Source organism: Mobula hypostoma, chromosome 28 (assembly GCF_963921235.1).
Source record: "Mobula hypostoma chromosome 28, sMobHyp1.1, whole genome shotgun sequence".
Taxonomy (NCBI): Eukaryota; Metazoa; Chordata; class Chondrichthyes; order Myliobatiformes; family Myliobatidae; genus Mobula; species Mobula hypostoma.
Genome location: NC_086124.1, coordinates 24,936,216 through 24,963,722, shown reverse-complemented (window position 1 = coordinate 24,963,722; position 27,507 = coordinate 24,936,216). Strand labels below are relative to the sequence as shown.

At 48.2% G+C, this 27,507-nt stretch overlaps 1 protein-coding gene across 3 annotated transcripts in view; it reads right to left on the bottom strand.

Annotated features, from left to right (window-relative positions):
- The window catches only part of LOC134338748 (rabenosyn-5), a 31,202-nt gene extending 15,166 nt beyond the window's left edge, over positions 1 to 16,036 (bottom strand). The window contains exons 1-6 of one of the 3 annotated variants that reach the window (XM_063034791.1): positions 15,961 to 16,036; positions 12,090 to 12,417; positions 11,568 to 11,693; positions 6,440 to 6,540; positions 2,463 to 2,508; positions 2,055 to 2,216 (exon numbers count right to left, since the gene is read on the bottom strand). In XM_063034791.1, the coding sequence (XP_062890861.1) occupies positions 2,055 to 2,216; positions 2,463 to 2,508; positions 6,440 to 6,540; positions 11,568 to 11,693; positions 12,090 to 12,282 (628 nt within the window). In that variant the 5' untranslated portion in view covers positions 12,283 to 12,417; positions 15,961 to 16,036. Of the gene's footprint in view, positions 1 to 2,054; positions 2,217 to 2,462; positions 2,509 to 6,439; positions 6,541 to 11,567; positions 11,694 to 12,089; positions 12,418 to 13,736; positions 15,558 to 15,650; positions 15,728 to 15,960 lie in introns of those variants that run through there. The other 2 variants (XM_063034792.1, XM_063034790.1) reach the window with 2 other exon arrangements.
- Positions 16,037 to 27,507: the final 11,471 nt, after the last annotated feature.

The window sequence follows — 27,507 nt, the reverse complement described above, 5'->3', positions numbered from 1 at the left end:
CATAGGAGCAGAAGTTGGGCCCATCGTGTTTTCTCCATTATTCCATCATGGCTGATTTATTATCCTTCCCAATCCCATTCTCCTGCCTTCTCCCATAACTACCCTTCTGGCTAAGGAAGTTCCTCCTCATCTGTTCCTTCTATTCTGAGGCCATGCCCTCTGGCCCTGGACACCCCCACTATAGGAAACATCCTCTCCACATCCACTCTATCTAGGCCTTTCAATATTCAATAGGTATCAGTGAGATTCTCTCTCGTTCTTCTGAACTCCAGCGAGTACAGGCCCAAAGCCATCAAATGCTCTTCATACATTAAGCCCTTCATTCCTGGGATAATTCTTGAGAATCTCCTCCAGACCCTCTCCAATGCCAGCACCTCCTTTCTTCGATAAGAAGCCAAAAGCTGCTCACAATACTCCAAAAATCCACCACCCAAGATGCAATACGTCTTTCTGGGTAGGCCCATTGTTTCCTGCTGCTCCTGCCCCACTGAACTCGTGTCCACATATCTCGGCTCCATTTTCCCCCCTTGGTTCAGTCCCTTCCCACCAACCTGTGACACTTTACATATTCTCAATCTCTTCAACCACTTTCAGCTCCCAGACCAAGATGGCCTCATTTTCACTCTGGGTATCCAGTCCCAAAACACCTCTATCCCCCAGGCCTTAAAACTTTTTGCTACTTTCTAGGGAACAGGCCTAACTAGTCGCCCCCTGCCACCACCCTCGACCTTCCCCCTCACATTTCCCCCAAAATTCTCCCCTCTACCGCTGCTCTCTCACATTCTCCCTCAACTTCCCTCTCATGTCCCGAAATCCTCCCGCGTCCTGCCTGTAGGATTCGATCGTTCAATTGTTATTTTCTTCACAACTAACAATTGTTTTGTATTACTATTTAATAGCATGTAACTGCTGAGTATATTTCCTCGTGGTCACAGTGTGTATCTACAGTGGTTCACTATGTCCCCTAGTGGTTATAATTGTATCAGTCAGGAAAGTTCTGGAATCTTCTGAAAGCCCCGGGAGCTTCTGTTGGTAGCTCTCTTCGCTTCTCTTCTGAAAGCTTCTGTTGGTAAATCTCTCTTCGCTTCTCTTCTCGAAGCTTCTGTTGGTAGCTCTCTTCACTTCCCTTCTGGAAGCTTCTGTTGGTAGCTCTCTTTGCTTCTCTTCTGGAAGCTTCTGTTGATAGCGCACTTCACTTCTTTTCTGGAAGCTTCTGTTAGCAGCTCTCTTCACTTCTCTTCTCGAAGCTTCTGTTGATAGCTCTCTTCACTTCTCTTCTGGAAGCTTCTGTTGGTAGCTCTCTTCACTTCTCTTCTGGAAGCTTCTGTTGGTAGCTCTCTTCACTTCTCCTCTGGAAGCTTCTGTTGGTAGATCTCTTTGCTTCCTTTTTGGAAGCCCTGGAAGCTTCTGTTCGTATCTGTCCACTTCTCTTCTGGAAGCTTCTGTTGGTAGCCCTCTGCGATTCTCTTCTGGAAGCTCTCGAAAGCTCTGGAAGCTTTTCTGGGTATCTCTCTCCATTTCTCTTCTGGAAACTTCTCTTGGCATTGCATCATGTGAATAAAGGTGATCTGATTGGCTGACCCTTATCTGCAAATTTGAAAGGAATGATCCTTACACCCGGAGTCTGAAACGAACCGACCACGAGGCTGCACCACCCTTGTCCTTCCCTTCGACCACTGTCCATTTTTCAATGTTATTTGTTCCATTAACGCTTAATAAACCGATCGTCAAGCAACAGCTTTTACGCCTCTTTCCAGACTTCCAGAAGGAATTTGGATTGAAAACATCAGAATCTAACATGTCCTCCAAAGAAACTTCTTAAAGCCCCTCACATCCTCCCTCCACATCCTTCTTCACCCCACCACCGGCACTGCTCCCCATGCACCCCTCCCACCCGAAATCTTCACCCCCCTCTCCCACGCACCCCTCCTTGACCCACCTCCACCCTCTTGCACTCCCCTCTCCCTCTGCTGTTCCGTGCCCTCTCCCAACCTCCTGCCCGGCTGAGGACCTCCACCCCTTCCCTCCCTCCCACCCCCCCCCACCCCACTCACGGGCGAAGTGGACGGACAGGAAGTGGGAGCACCGCTTGCACATGATCGAGCCGCACAGACGGCAGTGGTGGCGCCGCAGGGTGAGGGAGAAGTGGGCCCCACAGTCGGGGCAGTAGGGCACGTCCCGGTCACTCACCCAGCTCACCACTGAGCGTTCCAGGGCTAGGGGGAGAGAAATACCGTCAGCGTACAGCAGGAGTCCGCAGCACCGGGGTGATGGAATAGGGCAGAACAATTACTGAGCAACCGGGAAGGAGAGGGGGGAACGGGAGAATGAGCAGGCACGTTGGGGAGGGTAAAGATGGAGGAAGAGGAAGGAAGGAGAGGACCCGAGTGCCCACGGGCTGTCAAGAGGAAGTGGAAGGGTCAGGGACAGAAGGAGAGGGGACGGGAGTGATAGGCACCAACCTTTCTTCTTGGCGGGGTCTGTAGCTGTTCGGTCGAAGGCAGTCAGCTGGGAAGAGAAGGAAGAGTGTGGGGGCTGGACTGGCTGACCTCTTTGCCCCTCCCTTCCAACTACCCTTGTGGCCCACCGAGGCACCCCTCAGTCCCAACGCTGCCTCCCACCCACATAGTTACACAGTCCATATACTTCACAGCTGCCACATTAGCTCCCCTCCCCACCCACCACCTGACGCTGCATCTTCCAGCGGCAGGAACACCTCAATCTACCCCCCACCTTCGCATGGGCTCACTGCAATCTTCCCCCTCCTCCCCCAATAACCAACAGTCCAACTATCAGCTGAAGATCCTTCATCAGAACTCATCCCGAGTTTATTCCACTCCATAGATGCTGTCTGTGTTTACTCTGGATTTCCAGCATCTGCAGAATCTCTTCTGTGGATTGAGGTTCTGAAATTTCCTTCCCACCCCCCACGGTCCCCACAGACACTGTTCAACCCCGAGATCTTCCAGCAGATTGAGTGTTGTTCCAGAGGCCCCAGGAACTTCTGGTCCCACTGCCCTTCCGCAGGGAGTCACTGTACATTGATACCACTCCCCGGCATCACCACAGGACAGAGAGTGAACTGGACCTGCTGTGTGAACAACAGCAGGTCAGAGGCTGGGGTCCACGGTGACTCACCTCTTGACGCCTCTAGGCCTCCCTCATCCACGAGGTACAAATCAGGAGTGTGACAGGACACTTCCCACTTGCCCGGGTGGAGTGAGTCCATGCACTCCACATCCGCCACATTACCTGCACCCCATCTACAAGTCAGGAGTGTGATAGGACACTCCCCACTTCCTGTGTGGAGTTAGTCTGTGCACTCCACATCCGCCACATTACCTGCACCCCATCTACAAGTCAGGAATGTGATGCGCCTGGGTGTGGCTCCAACAATTCTCGAGGATCTCGACACCATCAGGGGCAGAGCAGTTCACCTACCCTCCCTCCCAACCCTGGTCTTGAGGGCTGCACCATCTACAGAGCACCACGTACTCTGACAGCCCCTCTCAAACACTCTACCTCTCCCACTAGGGGAGCGAGATGCCAGAGAAACACCACCACTCAGAGGTTCCCTCCTTGGCTTTGGAAATACTGTAAATCACCGTTCCTACATCACCAAATATGGGAGCTCCCTCCTCGTGCGGAATCAAGGCAGAGTCTCCCCACTCCCACCCACGCCTCGGGGTCATTTAGGGATGGGGAATAATACAGGGATTGCAACCGATTGCAGAAGATTTCTGTCACCTACACCCATCCTGTTCTCTGCCATTCTGTAGCTATATCTTCACTCTGCCTCTCCTCCATCCCCTCACATCCAGTCCCCTATCATCATCAAGACTACAGCACAGCGTTCAACACCATCACCCCCCCAGTACTAATCAACAAACTCAAAAACTGGGGCCTCTGTACCTCCCTCTGCAACTGGATCCTTGACTCCCTGATCAGTCAGCGCGAATCGGAACTAACATATCCCCCTCGCCGGCTATCTACAACACACGTGGTAATACGGTGGATGAGCAGCACGGTACTGTCAGGTTAGCACAACGCATTATAGTGCCAACTGGACGACCTTGGTGGTTCGATTCCCGCCGCTGACTGGAAGGAGTTTGTACGTTCTCCCCGTGACCGCGTCGGTTTCGTTTCACGTTCCAAAGACGTACGGTTAAGGCTAGAGGTACTGACACGCTACATTGGTGCCAGAAGCACGGCAGCACTTGTGGGCTGCCCCCACCACACCCTCACTGATTTGATTTGACGCGAATGACTCATTTCACTGTTTGTCGTTTCGATGTGACAAATAATCTTTAATAATCTCAACACTGGTGTATCTAAAGGATGGTCTCTCTACACCTAACTATGTGGCTAGGCACAGCTCAAACACCATCTATAAACCTACCAATGACACAACTGTTGTTACCAGCATCTCAGATGGTGATGAGACATACAGGAGTGAGATAGATCAGCTGGTTGAGTAGTAACCAGCTTGCGCTCAGTGTCAGTAAGACCAAAGAATTGGTTGTGGACTTCAGGAAGGAGAGAGGAAAGGATGAGCAGTTTCAATGCCATGACTGTTGACATCTCTGAAGATCTATCCCGGGCCCAACATATCGATACAATTCCAAAGAAGGCACGACAGCAGCTATATTCTGTTAGGAGTTTGAGGAGACTTGGCATCTCACTAAAGACTTTAGCAAATTTCCACAGATATACTGTGGAGAGCACTCTGACTGACTGCATCACCGTCTGGTATGGATGCCACAGGATCAGAAAAAGCTGCAGAAAGTGTTTTTTTAGATTATGAGGGCACGCAGTCCTCTTTTATTGTCATTTAGTAATACATGCATTAAGAAATGATACAATATTTCTCCAGTGTGATATCACAGAAACACAGGACCGGCCATGACTGAAAAACTAACAAAAACCTCATAATTATAACATATAGTTACAACAGTGCAACAATACCATAACTTGATGAAGAACAGGCCATGGGCACAGTAAAAAAGTTCAAAGTCTCTCGAAAGTCCCACATCTCACGCAGACGGGAGAAGGAAGAAAACTCTCCCTGCCATGCCCGATCACAGTCCGACTCCGATTCGTCCGAAAACTTCGAGCCTCCAACCAGCCCTCCGACACCAAGTACCGAGCACCATCTCTGCCGAACGCTTTGACCCCAGCCTCGGTCGCCAGCAGCAGGCAAAGCTGGGGATTTTGGGGCCTTCCCTCCAGAGATTCTCCATCGCACAGTAGCAGCGCCAGCGAACTGGGCATTTCAGAAGTTTCTCCAGATGTTCCTCTGTGCTTCTCACGTCTGTCTCCATCAAATCAGAATTGTGCACGGCATCCTACTTACAAATATGGTATCATTTCACCGGAGAGCTGCGTGCGCTGCATCGCGCCGCCATCTTCTCCTCCCGCAAACTCAGTCAGCATCGAGGGCTTTTTCGACAGGCGATGCATCAAATCAGTTCAATAGGTTTTTACATAGTAAGGGAATTAAGGGTTATGGGGAAAAGGTAGGTAGATGGAGCTGAGTTTACGGACAGAGCAGCCATGAGCTTATTGAATGGCGGGGCAGGCTCAATGGGCCGGATGGTCTACTCCTGCTCCTGTTTCAAATAGGTGACATCCCCCTTCACCCAGGACATGCCCTCTTCTCATTGCTACCATCTGGGAAGAGGTACAGGAGCCTGAAGTCACACACTCAACGATTCAAAAACAGTTTCCTCCCCTCTGCCCTCAGATTTCTGAATGGACATTGAACCCATAAACACTACCCCACTACTTTTATTGTACTACTTATTCACTTAATGTTGCAACTTCTAGTAGTTCAGCACTGTATCTGCTGACACAAAACAAATTTCACTGCATAGGTCAGCGACAGTAAACCTGATTCGAATACATAAACACAAGAGATTCTGCAGATGCTGGAAATCGAGAGCAACACACACAAAATGCTGGAGGAACTCAGCAAGTCAGGCAGCACCTATGGAAATGAATAAACAGTCGACGTTTCAACCCAATACCCCTGATGTGCCCAGTTTCTCCAATCTCTCTGCATAATTCAAATCCTCCGATCCGGGTCACATCCCGGCGAGTCTCCTCTGCACTCTCTCAAGCACAACCACATCCTTTCCAAATGCAATAGATTATGCAGATGCTGGAAATCCAGAGTAACACACACAAATTGCTGGAGGAACTCAGCAGGTCAGACAGCATCAATGGAGACATTTTGGGCTGAGACCTTTCATCGGGACTTCAACAAGCTTCAAAACCCTCTGTACCTCCCTCTGCAACTGGACTCTTAACCTCCTCACCAGGATGAAAGTCCTGATAAAGGGTCCCGGCCGGAAATGTCAACCCCATAGATGCTGCCTGACCTGCTGTCATTTTGCGTGCGTTGCTCTGATTCTAATCCTGAGCGATCCCGTCCGCCTACCTTCTCCAAACGGATCAGCAACTTGTTGACCTCAATGACGTAGTGGTTGATCCGGGCTCCTCGCCACTGCTGGAACTCGCTCCTCACGCTCCTGGTCACGCCTGCGGTCCAGGAAGAGGCACTGTCATCACCCGGGAATGAGACTACCAGCATCCTGCTGCCCACCTGCCTCCCTCACACAGTCTCCAACCCTCTCAACGGGGCAGACGCTCCCGCCTTCCCACTCAGAGCCCACGTTGGGGGGTACCGTGCGCCGCCTCTGCAGGCTTTACAGAGCATGGGAAACAAGACCCGCATGCCCGCTGAGCACACGACGTAACGTTTCACGATCACGGGACAGGGTTCAATTCCCATCGCTGTCTGCGAGGAGTTTGCACATTCTCGCTGTGACCCTGTGCATCTCCTACGGGCACTCCAGTTCCCTCCCCCATTCCAAAGGGTGGGTGAGTTGCGGGCATGCTACATTGGCGACACTTGCGAGCCCCCAAGAACATCCTCAGACCGTGCTGGTCAGTGACGCAAAAACAAGGCATTTCACTGTATGTTTCAATGCACAAGTGACAAGTAAAACTGACCCATGTCCTTTCTAAACACTATTTATTTTAGTAACCCTGGACAGAAAAATTCTGCTTCCTGCATACCTTTGGGTATATCTTATGGATTTTGGGCTTTTGATCATGAAAATCACCATGAAATTTCCCTCCGAGCACCATTTTCTTGAAATTGCCTATATTTGTTATTTCAATTCACAATTCAATAAGAGATGCCAAGATTAAGGAAGGCATTTTGTTGGTCCACAAATCAAATGTCATCAATGACAGGCAATTCGAAGAGCTTCTAGTGCAGGGGTCCCAACCTTTTTTGCACCGCGGACTGGTTTAATGTTGACAATATTCTTGCGGACCGGCCGACCGGGGTGGGGGGGGGGGTGGGTGTTCAAGTAGGGTTAAACTCGCCTCAACATGTCTTTTATTGTTAGGGTTGCCAACTTTCTCACTCCCAAATAAGGGACAAAAGTAGCAGTCAAATCCCGGGACACTTTACCCCTGGAAAGACTACCATGACCATGAATCCGTGCGCGGGGACCTGTGAGCGCATGCGCGTACATGCCGATTTTTTTTCCACAAATTGGTTTTGGCTTAAACTTCCCCACTATACCATACATACATTATTTCTTCTTTATATAGGCTGTGTATTTATCAAATCATTCCTGCTTTTACTGTACATTAGTGTTATTTTTGGTTTTATGTGTTATTTGGTATGATTTGGCAGGTTATTTTTTGGGTCTGGGAACGCTCAAAAATTTTTCCCATATAAATTAATGATAATTGCTTCTTCACTTTACGCCATTTCGGCATGAAAGGTTTCATAGGAATGCTCTACCTTAGCGGGGGAAATATGGGACAAGGGCGGTCCCGTATGGGACAAACCAATTTAGCCCAATATATGGGATGTCCCGGCAAATACGGGACAGTTGGCAACCCTATGTTCAAGTTCAACAGTGCGTGACAGGGAGTGAGGAAAGGTGAAGCTGACTCATACCCTTTCCTCACGGCCCGGTAGCACATGCTTTGCGGCCCAGTGGGTGGGGACTGCTGTTCTAGTGGGACTGGAGAAAATCACATGGAAGCCATCAAGAATGTTGTTGAAAATTTTCCTTGCAACTGCAGAGCACCAAACTATGTGCAGCTGGTTGACAACGTGCTTCAAACATACAAAACCGTGAAGTGCAACATGTCACTCAAGATTCAGTTTCTGCATTCCCATTTAGACTTCTCCCTGCCAACCTTGGTGCTGTCAGTGACCAGCATGGTGAAAGGTTTCACCAGGACATCGCGGTTCTAGAGAAATGGTATCAGGGCAACTGGAATCCATCGATGCTGGCTGATTATTGTTGGACACTTAAGCGAGAAGCCTCAGTCACCAAGTCCAAACAAAAATCACCGACAAAACATTTTTAGCTTAGCTGAACTATTGCAAAGCGTCAGCACTGTTAAATGCATTATATTCAATAAAAGTTAATTCCTTGTTTCTCCAAATTGTTACGTGATACAAGTAGACTTAAATTACAGTTGTGTTCAGCTTCAACGGTCTATCATAAATAAAAATTCTGAGGAAGCAACACTTCTGAAAACAATCTGTTGTCCAGTGCAATTTACGGATTCTCGATTTACACTGTAAAGGAGCTAAAGATGGTGCCAGAGGGCGACTTGTCCAAGTCCATCTGCGAAACAGTTTAAGTTCTTCTCTCTAATGTCTCTTCTTTCTGCTTCAAGGTGGCTGGGGTCCAGATGGAGTCCCTGATGTACAGCTGCACTTAAACCGTGGTTCTTCACGGCGCCAGGTTCCCACTCTTGGAGCCAGCTGCGTGGCTTAGCGCTTTCGATAGTCCCAGGAGTGGCCTGGAAGGCAGGCGCCTTCAGCCCCGTGGACCCAACTCCCTGCTAGTGTCGCGTTGTGGGAGATCGGAACATCGAGACAGCAGGGCATGCTGCCGTCGAAATACACAATGCTGAACATCAAACCAGCGAGCTGTTAGTCTCCCTCTCGCTGTGGCAGGAGTGCTACCTCTCTCTCGTCAGTGAGAGACAGAGAGCCTGTGGCATGTTGAACTGTTGAGGGCGCACAGTGGTTTTTGATAGTCTAGATCAGCGGTCCCCAACCACCGAGCCGCAAAGCATGTGCTACCGGGCCGCGAGGAAATGATATGAGTCAGCTTCACCTTTCCTCATTCCCTGTCTCGCACTGTTCAACTTGAACATAGGCTTGCCAATTGTCCCATATTTGCCGGGACATCCCGTATATAAAAGATGAAATTACGACACTTCTGGATAGCAGTAACAGGATCGGTCCGAGTCAGCATGGATTTACGAAGGGGAAATCGTGCTTGACTAATTTTCTGGAATTTTTTGAGGATGTAACTATGAAAATTGACAAGGGAGAGCCAGTGGATGTAGTGTACCCGGACTTTCAGAAAGTCTTTGATAAAGTCCCACATAGGAGATTACTGGGCAAAATTAGGGCACATGGTATTGGGGGCAGAGTACTGACATGGATTCAAAATTGGCTGGCTGACAGAAAACAAAGAGTAGCGATTAACAGGTCCCTTTCGGAATGGCAGGCGATGACCAGTGGGGTACCGCAGGGTTCAGTGCTGGGACCGCAGCTGTTTACAATATATATTAAAGATTTAGATGAGGGAATTAAAAGTAACATTAGCAAATTTGCCGATGACACAAAGCTGGGTGGCACTGTGAAATGTGAGGAGGATGTTATGAGAATGCAGGGTGACTTGGACAGGCTGGGTGAGTGGGCAGATCCATGGCAGATGCAGTTTAATGTGGATAACTGTGAGGTTATCCACTTTGGTGGTAAGAACAAGAAGGCAGATTATCTAAATGGAGTCAAGTTAGGAAAAGGGGAAGTACAATGAGATCTAGGTGTTCTTGTACATCAGGCTGCAAAGCAAGCTTACAAGTACAGCAGGCTGTGAAGAAAGCTAATGGCATGCTGGCCTTCATAACAAGGGGAATTGAGTATAAGAGCAAAGAGGTCCTTCTGCAGCTGAACAGGGCCCTGGTGAGACCACACCTGGAGTACTGTGTGCAGTTTTCGTCTCCAAATTTGAGGAAGGACATTCTTGCTATTGAGGGAGTGCAGCGTAGGTTCACAAGGTTAATTCCCAGGATGGTTGGACTGTCATATGTCAAAAGATTGGAGCAACTGGGCTTGTATGCTCTGGAATTTAGAAGGCTGAGAGGGGATCTTATTGAAACATATAAGATTATTAAGGGATTGGACACGCTGGAGGCAGGAAGCATGTTCCCGCTGATGGACGAGTCCAGAATCAGAGGCCACAGTTTAAGAATTAGGGGTAGGCCATTTAGAACAGAGTTGAGGAAAAGCTTTTTCACCCAGAGAGTGGTGGATATATAGAATGCTCTGCCCCAGAAGGCTGTGGAGGCCAAGTCTCTGGATGCTTTCAGAAAGAGATGGATAGAGATCTTAAAGATAGCGGAATCAAAGGTTATGGGGATAAGGCAGAAACTGGATTCTGATTGTGGATGATCAGCCATGATCACAGTGAATGGCGGTGCTGGCTCGAAGGGCCGAATAGCCTACTCCTGCACCTATTGTCTATTGTCTATTGGGCTAAATTGGTTTGTTCTGTATTTCTCCCACTAAGATACAGTGTTCCTATGAAACCTTTCGTGCCGAAATGGCGTGAAGCGAAGAAGCAATTAGCATTAATTTATGTGGGAACATTTTTTGAGCGTTCCCAGACCCAAAAAATAACCTAATAAATCATACCAAATAACACATAAAACCGAAAATAAATAACACTAACACATAGTAAAAGCAGGAATGATATGATAAATACACAGCCTATATAAAGTAGAAATAATGCATGTACAGTATAGTCGGGAGGATGAAGGCAAAACCAATTCGTGGGGAAAAAAATCGGCACGTCACGCATGCGCACACAGGTGCCCGCGCAAGGCTTCATGGTCATGGTAGTCTTTCCTGAGGTACAGTGTCCTGGGATTTGACTGCTACTTTTATCCCTTATGTGGGAGTGAGAAAGTTGGCAACCCTAACTGTAAAAGACATGTTGAGGTGAGTCTAACCCTGCTTGAACACCATCCGCCCGCACCCCCCCCCATCCCTCGGTCGGCCAGTCCGCAAGAATATTGTCAATATTAAACCAGTCCGCAGTGCAAAAAAGGTTGGGACCCCTGGTCTAGATCATGGTCTCTTTGGGGGTGGGGGGGGCGCTTGTTATTCCTTGCATAGTGGGGGCTGATGCTTTTTGCTGGGGCAGGTGGTGGGAGAGGGGGTTCTAACATTTTCCTGTCACTCATGCTTTGGGGGTTTTTCTTCTGTTTCGTGGATGACCGTGAAGAGTAAGAACTTCAGGTTGTATACCGTGTGCATTCACCACCAAACCATTCTGCTGTCACAAAACAACAAACTTCACATCAGGGATAATGAACTTGATTCTGAAAACCTACCCCGCACATCTCCTATCATCTGACCCCTCCCCTCTCCCCTTGCATCCCTGGCGCATTGGCCCTTGCAACCCAGGGACACAAAGAGGCCGCCTGTCTAGTCCACTGACAGAACTCACCGAGGTCCTGAGGCTCCCACTTGCTGGTGTCCACTCCACCTGTGTAAACCAGGTCCTGGGGCTCTGGCTCCAGTTGGCCCGACTCGTCCCTCTTCAGGAGCCTGCGCTTCGCTCTGCCGAAGAAGGCTGTCGGGGGTGGAAGGCAGCAAGGAGGGGAGAAAGGGGGAAGAGTGAAAGAAGGGTCAGTGGCTAGTCCCATACAATGGCATCAGGGAAACGCCATTTTGGCTGGCCCTGTTACGCGGGCAGGAAGATTTCCTTCCGTCCATTAACATAGATCGAAGTTGGATACTCCACAACCCCCACTCCGGCCGTCGGCATCCAGGACTTCCGAAAGGAAGGAGAGGTGAGGGGGGTGAAAGGGCCCAGGAAGGAAGGAGAGAGGCAGAGTTGAGGTAGGTGCAGGTGGTGGGGAGGGGGCTGGGGAGAAGCAGAGCAGAGGTGGGGAGGGAGGTAGGAAGTGAGGCAGGAGAGGGGTGTGGGAAGCAGGCGGACGGGGGGACCGCAGCGACACACACTCACTTTTAATCTGGCCCACCATGTGTCTGTCATCGTCGCTGGAGTGCGCCTCCTCGTAGTGAGCTTGGAGCTGCTGAACGGACAGAAGGTCCTTCAGGCACAGGGGGCACAGGAATCCTTCACGCACCTCCCCCAGCGAGGGGCTGCCCCCCCGGCCATGGCTGGGCTGCGGCGGCGAGGAGGGGGACGCCCACATCCCTTCCCACGCTGCTCAGCTGTGGGCTGGAGGCGGCAGGCGGGGCAGGACTGGCGACTCTCTGGCGATCTCCCGGGGCAACATCTCACGTTGGGAAGAGGTCAGGCGTAAGTATGGGATCCAGACAATTCGGCACTGTGGACAAAACACAGAAAACAGTGTGGTAGTACCATCACCATACGATGCCAGGGCACGGTACTAGTGGGGACGGGTCCGTCACTGTGTAACACCGGGGTACGGTACCGGTGGGGACGATCTGTCACTGTGTAACACCAGGGTATGGTACCGGTGGGGACGGGTCTGTCACTGTGTAACACCGGGGTACAGTACCGGTGGGGACGGGTCTGTCACTGTGTAACACCGGGGTATAGTACCGGTGGGGACGGGTCTATCACTGTGTAACACCGGGGTACGGTACCGGTGGGGACGGGTCTGTCACTGTATAACACTGGGGTACGGTACGGTACCGGTGGGGACGGGTCTGTCACTGTGTAACACCGGGGTATAGTACCGGTGGGGACGGGTCTATCACTGTGTAACACCGGGGTACGGTACCGGTGGGGACGGGTCTGTCACTGTGTAACACCGGGGTACAGTACCGGTGGGGACGGGTCTGTCACTGTGTAACACCGGGGTATAGTACCGGTGGGGACGGGTCTGTCACTGTATAACACTGGGGTACGGTACGGTACGGTACCGGTGGGGACGGGTCTGTCACTGTATAACACTGGGGTACGGTACGGTACGGTACCGGTGGGGACGGGTCTGTCACTGTATAACACTGGGGTACAGTACCGGTGAGCAGGGCTGGATTTAGTGAGGCTGGAGGCCCTGATGGCTCCCTGCCGACACTGTAAAATGCTGCTGTACCAAGCAACAAAAAGGCAAGAACAAGAGCAAAGGTCGTACTGGTCTAAATATAAAAAGCTTTGGACCAAGACATTGGTTTAGTACAATATGTAGGCTATAAACTTACAGGCCTTAAGAGGGAGGGCAGAAAGTAATGCAGATTCTTAGTTTGAAGGGCAGCATCTAAAGCACTCAAACATTGACTTAGGCTTAGTTGGCTTAGTAAAGTTATGAGGGAGACAAAGTATGATATACCCAATCTTAAATCTTTATTTAGCTACTGCTGCACATATCATAGGCCCTATTTCTCAAACAATACCAAAGTATTTTTATTTAGGTATTTTTCTCAACTGTGTGTTCGGAGAAAGTAAAATGGAAACGAGAGACAAAAAGGCCAAGAGAGATGGCACTATGGCAAACTAGGAAACCTGTCAATACTCCAACAATCTTTTTGAAAAATGAGATCCAGCACATACTAACCTATTGCTGTCCTCTGTGGCTCAGAGTAAAGACCACTTATTACTTACTAGGTTTGTAAACAGTTAACTATTAGCCTATTGCCACAAAAACAGGAACAGCACTGATACACAAGCCTAGATATTTACAAAGTCAGATGCTTGTTTTTCAAAATTAAAGCCCAATTCTTCTGGATTTCTTCACAGCAAAATCCTTGTTCAGAGCACTAAGATCCAGTTTCCGAACAAAATCACTTTCAAGTGACATCGGAGTAAGATGACTCAGCCTGTCCTGTCCCATTGTGGATCTGAGCCTATGTAGTTGCCGTTATCAGGCCTGCCAAATATGTCACTGGAGCCTTGGATAGCCAGTCCCCTCTCGACCAAAAACTTCACAACCACCAACACTCTTCTCAATACGTCGGTCCAGTAGACACACACTGACTCGAACTGTTTCTGCAGTTCTGTATCTATTCTTCCGCCATCAGACGCTAGTGTAACGTAGGTCAGTATCGTTTTCCTGTGGTGTTCGCTATTTTCATGCTCTCCTATGCGCTCAGCGGCATGTTTCCAGTCGCTAAAGCCAGTTTCGAAGATGGACAGACAGTTACCATCACTGAGGATGTGGCATGCAAAACAAAACACACAGCCGGTGGAAGAGGAATATAACAGCCATTGCCTTGATATGCACTCATCATTTACGAGCTTGCGTTTGAAGTGAAATTTGGAGAAAAAATGTCTCTGCTGTTTGTATACTCATTCCAAAGCTTTGATATCCATATCCTTATTCTGGCAGGACTCCGGCCCTTTCTTAGCCCAGTACGCTCGGACTGAACCATGTAACGTTTCCTTTCCCCAGTGAGCAGGATCAGTGTTGTAAGGATCCTCAGTAGCAGTAACGTTAACATTAATGGCAGCCCGACTTGGTTGTTCAGAGGCCTCTGTGGTCGGGAATCCCAGAGTCATGCTCTCTGCCTCTTCAAAGTTAGCTGCTGACTGTGGCAAGGACGGTGGTCCTGTGCTAACGCTGGTGCTAGCGCTAGCTGTTGAACAAGTCTCCATTTGTCCACCGGTCTCAGACTCTGACAAGAGCGATGGTACTGCTGCATCATCGAGAACAGGTGTAAAAAATTCTGTCAATTTCAATGCCTTTTTTAATGCTTCTTTCTCACGGTCCTCTTTTTCTTCTTTATTTTTCTTTTCTGTGCTCCACTCGTGTTTTTTTTGTCCGCCAAGATGATAGCTACCTATTTTGGGGCCCCCTCTGCAGCTCGGGCCCCTGGGCTGCAGCCCAGCCTAAAGTCCGGCCCTGCAGTGAGGATGGGTCTGTCACTGTTTAACACTGGGGTACGGTACCAGTGGGGATGGGTTGTCACTGTATTACACCGGGATATGGTACGGGTGGGGACTGGTCTGTCACTGTATGACACAGGGTACGGTATCAGTGGGGACGGGTCTGGCACTGTATAACACCAGGGTACAGTACCGGTGGGGATGGGCCTGTCACTGTATAACACTGGGTTATGGTATCAGTGGGGATGGGTCTGTCACTGTACAACACTGGAGTACGGTACAGGTGGGGACGGGTCTGTCATTGTATAACACCAGGGTACAGTACCAGTGGGGATGCGTCTGTCACTGTACAACACTGGGGTATGGCACTGGTGGGGACGGGCCTGTCACTATATAACACTGGGGTATGGTACCGGTGAGGATGGGTCTGTCACCATACAACACTGGGGTACGGTACAGGTGGGGACGGGTCTGTCGCTGTATAACAGCAGGGTACAGTACGGGTGGGGACGGGTCTGTCGCTGTATAACACCGGGGTATGGTACCGGTCTGAAACTGTATAACACTGGGCACAGTACTGATGGGGACGGGTCTGTCACTGTATAACTTCACTGTACAATACCGGTGGGGACGGGTCTGTCACTGTATAACTTCACTGTACAATACCGGTGGGGACGGGTCTGTCACTGTAGATACAACCATTCATTGATAATGTCTCTGTGCCCGAGGACGGGGTCGGTGGTCAAGTGCTGTAATCCAGGATCTAATGACCTTTGTCCTCTGCCCTGCGTCCCCGGTTCCTGCAGAGGTTTGCCAGGGCAAAGGGCAGCCAGCCCTTCCCATGATCGGGCAGCCAGCATCACGCAGCCCCCAGATCCCTCCCCACCCTGTCGCCGTCCCGCTTGCCCGCCCTCCCCTCGTATTACCCCACTTGGAAGCCAATGGTGGCCTGTAACCATAGCAACCCAGCAGGGCAAAGCCTGAGGCCGGGCTCCGTGATTACTCCCTCCCCACTAACCATCCCCATTCCTCAGTATGTCCCACCCCGCGGCGATTCGGGCCTAACCCGGCACCAACTCACCGCCTCAGTCCTGATATTTTCGCCACCACCCCGCCCAGCTGTGCGCAGGAGACCGCCCGCCCGCCGCACGGCCCGCTGGGAGTTGTAGTCCTCATGTCACCGTGACTTTTAGCATGTACGTTGAAATCTTTCTCAGGACTCCATTTCCCAGTAGGCCCCAGGTTTCGTAGTCTTGGGACGGCTGGCATCCCGTCGCGCAGCCACGTCGAGGCCTGGAGCACGCAGGGTAATGTAGTCTCCCCTTACGCATGGTCGCTGCGGGTGCTCTGTTTAAAAAACTACAACCCCCAGAAAACGCCGCGTCGCCGTTCTTGTTTACTAGTCGTCATTTTAATTGTTACAGGGTGAATGTAGGTAAATAGTTGGGAACTAATTACTCTGTCAGGAAATACAACATGAAAAAAAGGATCAAGATCAGGATCTGGGTCTGGAGCTAGATATCTCAGTTAAAAGTAAATTTATGATCAAAATAATGTTTGTTACCATATGCAGCCCCGAATTTGATTTTCTTGCGGGCATTCACAGTAATTACAAAGGAACACAATGGAATCAAGGAAAGACTGCTCACAAGATGGACAGACAATCGGCATGCAAAAGACAATAAAATGTGCAAATCTGAAAAAAATTGATCATAATAAATGAATAATAAATACCCAGAACTTTAGATGAAGAGTTATTGAAAGTGAATCCATAGGCACAGTTCTTGAATTCGAATTAGAATCAGGATCAGATTTAATATCACTGCATGAAATTTGTTGAGTGCAAGGTTGCTGCTGCGACACCACTCCACTAGTTGGCATATGTCACTCCTGTACGCCTTCTAATCTCCATAAGAAATTCTGCCAACAATGGTTGTATCATCAGCAATCTTATAGATGGCATTTGAGCTGTGCCCAGCCACACAATCATGGGTGTAGAGAGAGTAGAGCAGTGGGCTAAGCACACGTCCTTGAGGCGCACCAGTGTTAATTATCAGCGAGCAACAGGAATTCTGCAGATGCTGGAAATTCACATCAAAGTTGCTGGTGAATGAAGGGTCTCGGCCTGAAACGTCGACTGTACCGCTTCCTAGAGATGCTGCCTGGCCTGCTGCATTCACCAGCAACTTTGATGTGTGTTGCCTTAATTATCAGCGAGGTGGAGTTGCTCTTACCAATCCGTACGGATTGTGGTCTTACGGTTAGGAAGTCAGGGATCCAGTTGCAAAGGTACAGAGGCCCAGATTCTGTAGCTTTTTGATCAGGACTGTAGGACTGATGGTGTCAAACGCTGAGCTATAGCCAATGAACAGCATCCTGATACTGATATTTATGTTGTCCAGGTTATCCAAGGCATGTGGAGAGCCAGTGAGACCACGCCCACCGTAGACCTATTGTGACAATAGGCAAATTGCAGTGGGCCCAGGCCTTTGTTGAGGCAGGAATTCATTCTGGGCATGACCAGCTTCTCAAAGCATGTCATCACTGTAGATGTCAGTGCTACTGGACGATAGTCACTCTTGGGCACTGATGTGATTGAAAATGTCTTTGAACATCCCCACCAGTTGGTTGGCGCAGGTTTTCAGAGCCTTACCAGGTACCCCTTCGGGCCCTGCCGCCATGCAAGGGTTCACCCTGCTGAAAGATAGCCTGACGTCGGTCTCTGAGAATGAGATCAGAGGGCCATCGGATACCGTGGAGACCTCGTAGCTGTGGTTGTCTCCTCCCTTTAAAAGTGGACATAAAAGGCGTTGAGCTCATCTGAGAGTGAAACATCGCTGCCATTCATGATGTTGGGTTCCACTTCGTAGTAAGCAATGGCCTGCAAAACTTGGTGGAGTTGCCGTGCATCCGATGTCATCTCTAACCTCTCCTGGAATTGTTTCTTGCTCCTGAAGTAGCCCTCCGCAAGTCATACCTGGTTTTCTTATATAGATCCGGGCCGCTGAACTTAAATGCCATAGATCTAGCCCTCAGCAGTCTACGAACCTCCTGGTTCACACGGCTTTTGGTTTGGGAATGTACAGTAAGATTTCCTGATTGCCTGATGGTTGAGGGGTAATAACTGTTCCTGAACCTGGCGGTGTGGGACCTGAGGCTCCTGTACCTCCTTTCCGATGGCAGCAGCGAGGAGAGAACATGATCTGGGTGGTGGGGGTCCCTGATGATGGACGCTGCTTTCCTGCGACAGTGCTTCATGTAGATGTGCTTAATGGTGGGGAGGGCTTTACCTGTGACGGACCAGGCCGTATCCGCTACTTTTCGTAGGACTTGCCACTCAAAGGCATTGGTGTCTCCACACCAGACGGTGATCCAAAGGTTTCAAAGGTACATTTAATGTCAGAGAAATGTATACAGTATACATCCTGAAATGCTTTTTCTTCGCAAACATCCTCAAAGACAGAGGAGTGACCCAGCCAATATACTCCACACTGCACATCTGTAGAAGTTTGTTAAAGTTTCAGATTTTATGCTGAATCTTCGCAATTTTCTAAGAAAGTAGAGGTGCTGCCGTGCTTTCTTCATTATTGCAGCGGGAGGAGAAGATGGCGGCGCGATGCAGCGCACACAGCTCTCCGGTGAAATGATATCTTATTTGTAATTAGGATGCCGTGCACAATCCTGATTTGATGGAGACAGATGAGAGAAGCACGGAGGAACATCTGGAGAAACTTCTGAAATGCCCGGTTCGCTGCCGCTGCTACTGTGCGATCGAGAATCTCCAGGGGAAGGCCCCAAAATCCTCGGCTTTGCCTGCTGCTGGCGGCCGGGGCTGGGGTCAAAGCGCCCGGCAGAGATGGTGCCCATGGCCTGTTCTTCATCAAGTTATGGTATTGCTTGCATTGTTGTAACTATATGTTATAATTACGTGGTTTTTGTCAGTTTTTCAGTCTTAGTCTGTCCTGTGTTTTGTGATATCACACCGGAGGAATATTGTATCATTTCTTAATTCATGCATTACTAAATGACAATAAAAGAGGACTGTGTGTCCTTGTAATCTAATCTAATCTAAACTTACGTGCTGGGTCCAGGGTAGGTTGCCTGAAGTGATAACACTGAGGAATTTAAAGTTGCCGACTCTCTCCACCTCTGATCCCCTGATGAGGACTGGCTGACGGACCTACGGCTTCCTCCTGAAGTCAATAGTCAGTTGCTGACACTGAGAGAGAGGTTGTGCGGGCATCGCTTGAGCCAGATTTGCTATCTCCCTCCTCGACGCTGATTCATCACTGCCTTTGATTCGGGCCAGTGACACCGGTTTTTTGCGGCTCTGGTCCAGGACTGGGCTCCGGGCCTGCAGCTGCGTCGGGACTGGATCAAGACCCGGATCTGGACTTTGTATCAGGATCTGGATCACGGTCGGGATATTCCATCGCTCAACGTTTCAATGGCTCCATTTGACATCAGAGAATGTACACGGCGGTGTCAAGAAAATGACCCCCCCCTCCCTCAACGTCGCAGAAACAAAGGAGCTGGAGCAGGAGGAATGGAGACAGGCTAGCCCCTATTGACATCAATGGATCTGGGGTTGAGAGGGTGAACAGCTTTAAGTTCCTTGGCATAAACATCAGCGAGGATCTCACATGGTCTGTGCTTACTGGCTGTGTGTTGAAAAAAAACACACAACAGCGCCTCTTTCATGTCAGACAGTTGTCGAAGTTTGGTATGGGCCCCCAAATCCGAAGGACTTTCTACAGGGGCACGATTGAGAGCATCCTGACTGGCTGCATCACTGCCTGGTATGGGAACTGTACTTCCCTTAATCGCAGGTCTCTGCCGAGAGTGGTGTGGACTGCCCAGCACATCTGTAGTTGTGAACTTCCCACTATTCAGGACATTTACAGTGACAGGTGCTTAAGAAGGGCCCGAAGAATCATTGGGGACCCGAGTCACCCCAACCACAAGCTGTTCCAGCTGCTACCATCCGGGAAACGATACCTCAGCATAAAAGCCAGGACCAACAGGCTCCAGGACAGCTTCTTCCACCAGGCCGTCAGACTGATTAATTCACACTGATACAATTGTATTTCTATGTTATATTGACTGCCCTGTTAAACATGCTATTTATTACAAATTGCTGGCTTGTGGCCAAGTGGTTCAGGTGTTCGTCTAGTGATCTGAAGGTCGCTGGTTCGAGCCTCAGCTGAGGCAGCATGTTATGTCCCTGAGCAAGGCGCTTAACCACACATTGCTCTGTGACGACACCGGTGCCAAGCTGTATGGGTCCTAATGCCCTTCCCTTGGACAACATCGGTGGTGTGGAGAGGGGAGACTTGTAGCATGGGCAACTGCCGGTCTTCCGTACAACCGTGCCCAGGCCTGCGCCCTGGAAACCTTCCAAGGCGCAAATTCATGGTCTCACGAGACTAACGGATGCCTATATATTACAAGTTACTATAAATTGCACATTGCACGTTTAGACAGAGATGTAACGTAAAGATTTTTACTCCTAATGTATATGAAGGATGTAAGTAATAAAGTCAATTCAATATACAACCTGAAATTCTTACTCTTCACAGACATCCATAAAAATACAGAACCCCCCCAAAAAATGAATGACAGGGAAAACGTCAGAACCCCAAAGCCCTCCTACTCCCCCCTCACACGTACAAGTATCAACCCCCTCCTACCTCCCACCTGCCTCAGCAAAAGTATCAGCCCCCCCCACCACCTGCCATGCAAGCATTAGCAAAAAGAGACCGTGATTTCCCGTCCACCAAAATAAAACACTGTTCTTGCCAACACTTCGACATCCCACAGACGAGATCGGGCGTTTTCAGGCTAGTACGGCTGGTGTCACATATGTTCTGGTCATGTTCTTCATTAAAATCTTTTTGGAAATCTTTATTTTCTACAATTTCTAAAGCTCTGAAAATTTAATTTACAACCTAATACATTGACTGTCCTATTTGGAATAGTTCCACATCATATTCAGGGTATTTCATCTTCAGACCAACATGTAATCGCATTTGTCACACTGTTGGCAAGAAGGGCAATTTTACTGAAGTGGAAAGATACCTCTGTCCCTACACTAACTCAGTGGTTTTCCCAAGTAATGTTATGACTTAGCTTGGAAAAAATTAGAAGTAGAACTTTTGATCCTCAATTCGATTTTGAGAGAAGATGGGGCTCTTTTGCCAAATATTATCATTTAATTTGAATTAATTTATATGGTTTCCTTCCAATCTTATTTTATATAAATGTGAATTGGCGGTTGATTTTTTTTCCTTCTTTATTTATATATATAGATGATTGTAAGTCGTATTGCTCCGGGAGTTGGCTCCTAATGGTTCTTTTCCCTTTTTCCTTTTTCTTTCTCTTGTAGTTAGTGGTTTTTCTCTTTTAGTTAAGTTGGGGTTCTCTTTTTTTCCTTCTTTTCTTTATAAAATAGTTTTTTTTAATCATATATTATTCTTTTTTGATAAGTTTTTTTCAGCTTTATTAACTGTATATGTATCAATTTGTTGAAGTCTTGTATCATTTTATTGCTGTAGAAGATTATGTATCAATAAAAAGATTTAGAAAATGAAAATGACATCCCACAGGCTCCCTCGCTCACTAACGAGGGAGAGAGAGGTGTCACTCCTTCCACAGCTCACTGTTCCGGTGTTAAAGTCTTCAGCACTGCTTTATTTCGAGTTTCCCCCGACTTGAGAATCAGCAGTAAATTCTCTTTCACCATGCACCCACTACCCTCTGTGTAAAAAACTTACCTCTGATATTCTCCCCCGCAAACCCCCCCCCATACTTTAGCCCAATCACCTTAAAGTTATGCCCCCTCTTATTTGCCATTTCCTCCCTATGGGAAAAAAAATCCACTGAATTTATGCATCCTGTCGTCTTGCACAACTCTATCAAGTCACCTCTCATCCTCCTTCTCTCCAAAGAGAAAAGCCTTCACTCTCTCCACCTTTCCTCATAAGACAAGCTCTCTAATCCAGGCAGTGTCCTGGTAAATCTCCTCTGCACCCTCTCCAAAGCTTCCACATCCTCCCGGTAATGAGGCGACCTGAACTGAGCACTGGACTCCACCAGTGTAGAAAAACTTCATCTGGATTGCAGTGATGGCACTAATTGTGGGCTGCCCCCAGCACTACTTCGGACTGTGTTGGTTGTTCATGCAAATGACGCTTTTCACTGAATGTTTCGTTGCTTAGATGCTCAACATCAAATGGAATTCAGAAGAATGAGAGGAGAGCTAATAGAAACATGTAAAGGGATAGATAAGGTAGAGGCAGGAAAGCTGTTTCCACCGGTAGGTGAGACTGGAACTAGGGGACATAGCCTCAAGATTCGGGGGAGTAGATTTTTTTTTAGATTATGAGAACACTCAGTCCTCTTTTATTGTCATTTAGAAATGCATACATGCATTAAGAAATGATACAATGTCTCTCCGGAGTGATATCACAGAAAACAGGACAAACCAAAGACTAACACTGACAGAACCACATAATTATAAGATATAGTTACAGCAGTGCAAAACAATACCGCAATTTGATGAAGAGCAAACAATGGGCATGGTAAAAAAAAGTCTCAAAGTCCCCAAGTCGATTGACTCCCGAGTCCCCGATAGCGGCGGCAAATGGGAGAAACTCCCTGCCATAAACCTCCAGGCACCGTCAACTTGCCGATGCCTTGGAAGCACAGCCGACACTGAGTCCGTCCGTCCGAAAACTTTGAGCCTCTGACCAGCCCCTCTGATACAGCCTCCCAAGCGCCATCCTCTGCCGAGCGCCTTCTACCTCGCCCCAGCCGCTGAAACAAGCAAAGCCGAGGATTCAGGGCCTTCTGCTCCGGAGATTCCGGTTACCACACAGTAGCAGCGGCAGCGAGGCGGGCATTTCAGAAGTTTTCCGGATGTTCCTCCATACTCTCACGCCCGTCTCCATCAAATCAGAATTGTGCACGGTCCCCTGCTTGACAGATAACAGATATCATTCACCGGAGAGGCCGCGCGCGCTGCCGTCCAATTTAGGATGGAGATGAGGAGGAACTACTTTTCCCAGAGAGAGGTGAATCAGTGGAATTCTCTGCCCAATGAAGCAGTGGAGGCTACCTGAGTAAATATATTTAAGACAAGGTTGGGTAGAATTTTGCATAAGGGTTATGGGGAAAAGGCAGGAGATGAGTCCATGGCCAGATCAGCAATGATCTTTTTGAATGGCGGGGCAGGCTCGATGGGCCGGATGGCCTACTCCTGCTCCTGTTTCTTAAGTAACATCTGCAGAGCCCCAGAGCGTATCAAAGTGTCTGAACCTGATGTTTGGACGATGATTTAGGCGCCGGGCTGATTTGGAAGGGTTGGGTACAGGCCAATCAAGGTAACGGGGTCCAGGCCCCAGAGCATATCGAAGTGACTGAACCCGACGCTTGGACGACGATTTAGGTGCCAGGCCAGATTGAAAAGGTCAGGGTGTTGGCCTCCGAGGCGTGGTTCAGCTCACTGCTCCGCGACGTTTAACTCTGCGCGGAACTGAGGTTCTGGGGGTGGACTCTCTTTGTGGACTTCAGCTCAGTATGCTAATTGCTAGCTTTTATGTTTTGCATGGTTTGTTTTTCAATGCAACTTTTTCAATGTATTCTATTGGGTTTCTTTGTTTTGTGGCTGCCTGTAACAGATATCCCACCTCTCCCACATTAGGATAGTGGCTCCCTGACGCCCATAAGTTATATACAATATCCCAGAAATTGATTTTTTTTGAGAGGGGGAGGGAGAGGGAGAGCGAGCATCCTGACTGGTCTCTCTTCGTACTAAGAGTGCTCTCCTACCACCAGGCCGCGAGGAAACAATATGATTTGGAGATATGAAATGATATGAGTCAGCTGCACCTTTCCTCATTCCCTGTCACGCCCTCCGTTGAATTTGAATGCATGTGAGGTCATTACCCACGTCATCCATGACAGCATGAGAAGATCAATTCCCCGAGCTTGTAAATGACGGCGGGCTGAAAAGTATGTTTGACATAACATCTCTGCCGGCATTCTGGATCAAAGTCAAGGCTGAATATCCTGAGATAGCCACGAAAGCACTGAAAACGTTGCTTCCATTTCCAACATATCTCTGCAATGAATGCAACGTAAACTGAATTGCGAAATAGACTGGACATAAGGAACCCCTTTCGAGTATCGCTGTCTCCCATCACCCCTCGATGGGATCGTCTCGTTGCAGGGAAACAAGCCCAGGGCTCCCACTGACTCAGCGATATTGATGTGTTGCAATGATTTTATATGTTCATATGAGGAAAATATGCGCTGTGTTTAATATCCAAACGTTACTTAAAATATTATGATGCTATTGACTTATAATTGACTTATCACTATATTCATGTGAGGAAAATATGCGCTGTGTGTTTAATATTAAATTCGTTAGATAAACCTTTTTAGAAACGAAATTGAGTGTATTAGCCACTTATAAGTGACTTATAGTTGACTTATCACCTATATTCTGGTTGTGATTAACACCCCCGACCCAGTCGACCGGTCCACAAGGAATATTGTCAATACTAAACCGGTCCGCGGTGCAAAAACGATTGCGGACCCCTGCTAAGTAGACCTATTAGTTTTCTCCGTGGGCAGGCTTTACAGTCGACCTCAAAAATACTGACAGTGTTGCTCGCTGCACTGTTTGCAACAGTGACTTTTCTATTGCCCATGGTGGGTTAAAATGTAAAAGACGTGCTGAGGTGAGTTTAACAGGTGCCATTCGTTCATTAGTGTAGCTAACGTTATTTAAACTAGCTGGCTGGCTGCTAAGGAGCTACTCTATTGATGTCCTACGCGATGAGGCCAAACTCCCTGTAGACTTGCTTAAAGTTGTAATAGAATAAACACGATAATATAATATAAGTACATATTTTAATGTCACATTTTCTGCATATACCCAACTTGGTTTACAGATCAGACAAAATCACTAAAGAAAGTATTACATACACCCTTGGAGGTCGACCGGGTGGGGGGGAGGAATATGGGGTTGCGGGGGGTGGGGGGTGCTACCTCCCTGAAATGAGTTTTTGCAGGGTGGGATGTCTGCTGTTAGGAGATGAATCTCAAGGTTGTTTAATGTTTCTTGCAGACCGGCCAACTGGGTGGGGAGTATTAATCACGACCGGAATACTCTGATAATAAATGAAATTTGAATGGTCTTTCCTGCTTTCATTTCATAAGTTTACATTTATTTAAATTTGATTATTGAAGTTTGCGCATGTGACTGTTCCTTTAATTACACTGGACAACTTTTGGGTGAGACTTATGGATTTTGGGCTACTGATCATGAACATCTCCCTATCACACATTTTCTTTTAATTGCCTACATTTTTTATTTCAATTGATAATTCAAGTCAGAATAACTGACGCCAAGATTGAGGAAGGCATTTTTGTTGGTTCACAAATTAAACAGCTCATCAATGACATGCAGTTTGAAGAACTTCTAGTGTGATTGGAGAAGATTGCACGGAAGGCGTTCAAGGATGTTTTTGAGAACTTTCCTGGCACCTACAGAACACTAAACTAAGTGCAACTAGTTACAACATGCTTCAAGCATACAAAACCATGAGGTGCAACAGATCACTAAAGATTAATTTCCTGCATTCCCATTTAGGCTTCTTCCCTGCAAATCTTGGCACTGTCAGTGATGAACATAATGAAAAGTTTCATCGGGACATTGTGGTCCTGGAGAAATGGTATCAGGGCACCTGGAATCCATCAATGCTGGCAGATTATTGTTGGACACTTAAGCAAGGTGCTTCGGACACAGAGTACAAACGAAAATCATCAACACAACATTTTTAGCTTAGTTGAACTATTGCAAAGTGTCAGTGCCATTTTGCAATTTAACGCATTATAGTCAATAAAACTTAATTTTTCCTAATTGATATATGTAGTCTGAAATTATATTTGTGTTCAGTTCAAATGGTCTATTGTAAACAAAAAAGAAATTCTGAGAAAGCAACACTTTGAAAAACTTTGTTGTCCAGCGTTGTTGACTGTTTACAGCTGTTTACACTGTTGTCTTGGAAATTGTTGGTTCTTATTACGTTGTCTGCTGTGGTATTGTCCCATTATTTATACTTGGCACTGAACCACAATCAATTCTGGTATGTTTCCCATACTGGCAATAAAGTGATCCTGATTCTGATGAGACTAAGACTAGTACTGGACTGTTTCAAGGACTCTGTGGTTTAGTATTTTATATTCTGGGTGCTTTTCACTTGTCTTTTTGCTGTTGGTGCAATTTGTTCTTTATTTTGCTCATTGGGTACTTACTGCCTGTTACACCGCTGGCGTTTCGGGCTGCAATGAAGGTTCTCCATCTCTGGCGACGTTCAGGGCTTCCTTCATCGTGTCAGTAGCTCAATTTTCACTCAAGTCCCAGGTGGAGACTCAGGAATATTGTTGCACTGGGATGTAAGGATTCTTCATCATCATTTCTGTGACGGATTCATCTAAACTGTCGGGGTTGTGCAAGACAAGTCACATTTCGACCATGACTGCTGGTACAGTACACAGTAAAAATGAGAACTCATTTTACAGGACCATGGTGCTACATGAACAATACAAAAAGTACACTGAACTACGTAAAACACCACAAAACTACACTAGACTACAGACCTACCCAGGACTGCATAAAGTGCACAAAACAGTGCAGGCATTACAATAAATAATAAACAAGACAATAGGCACAGTAGAGGGCAGTAGGTTGGTGTCAGTCCAGGCTCTGTGTATTGAGGAGTCTGATGGTTTGGGGGAAGAAACTGTTACATAGTCTGGTCGTGAGAGCCCGAATGCTTCGGTGCCTTTTGCCAGATGGCAGGAGGGAGAAGAGTTTGTATGAGGGGTGCGTGGGGTCCTTCATAATGCTGTTTGCTTTACGGGTGCAGTGTGTAGTGTAAATGTTTGTAATGGCGGGAAGAGAGACCCCGATGATCTTCTCAGCTGACCTCACTATCCCCTGCAGGGTCTTGCGATCCGAGACGGTGCAATTTCCGAACCAGGCAGTGATGCAGTTGCTCAGGATGGTCTCAGTACAACCTCTGAGGATGGGTGGGGGTGGGAGGTGGACTTTTCACAGCCTTCGCAGAAAGTAGAGACGCTGCTGGGCTTTCTTTGCTATGGAGCTGGTGTTGAGGGACCAGGTGAGATTCTCTGCCAGGCGAACACCAAGAAGATTGGTGCTCTTGACGATCTCAACGGAGGAGCCATCAATGTTCAGCAGAGAGTGGTTGCTCCGTGTCCGCCTGAAGTCAACAACCATCTCTTTAGTTTTGCTCACATTCAGGTTGTTGGCTCTGCACCCGTCTGTTAGCCGCAGCACCTCCTCCCTGTATGCTGACTCGTCGTTCTTGCTGACGAGACCCCAGCACGGTCGTGTCATCAGCGAACTTGATGATGTGGTTCCAGCTGTGTGTTGCAGCACAGTCGTGGGTCAGCAGAGTGAACAGCAGTGGACTGAGCACACAGCCCTGGGGGGCCCCCGTGCTCAGTGTGATGGTGTTGGAGATTCTGCTGAACTGAACTGAGCCCCCGAACCTGGAGGACCGGTGGACCACCCTCAGTCTGGCCTCTACCCTTT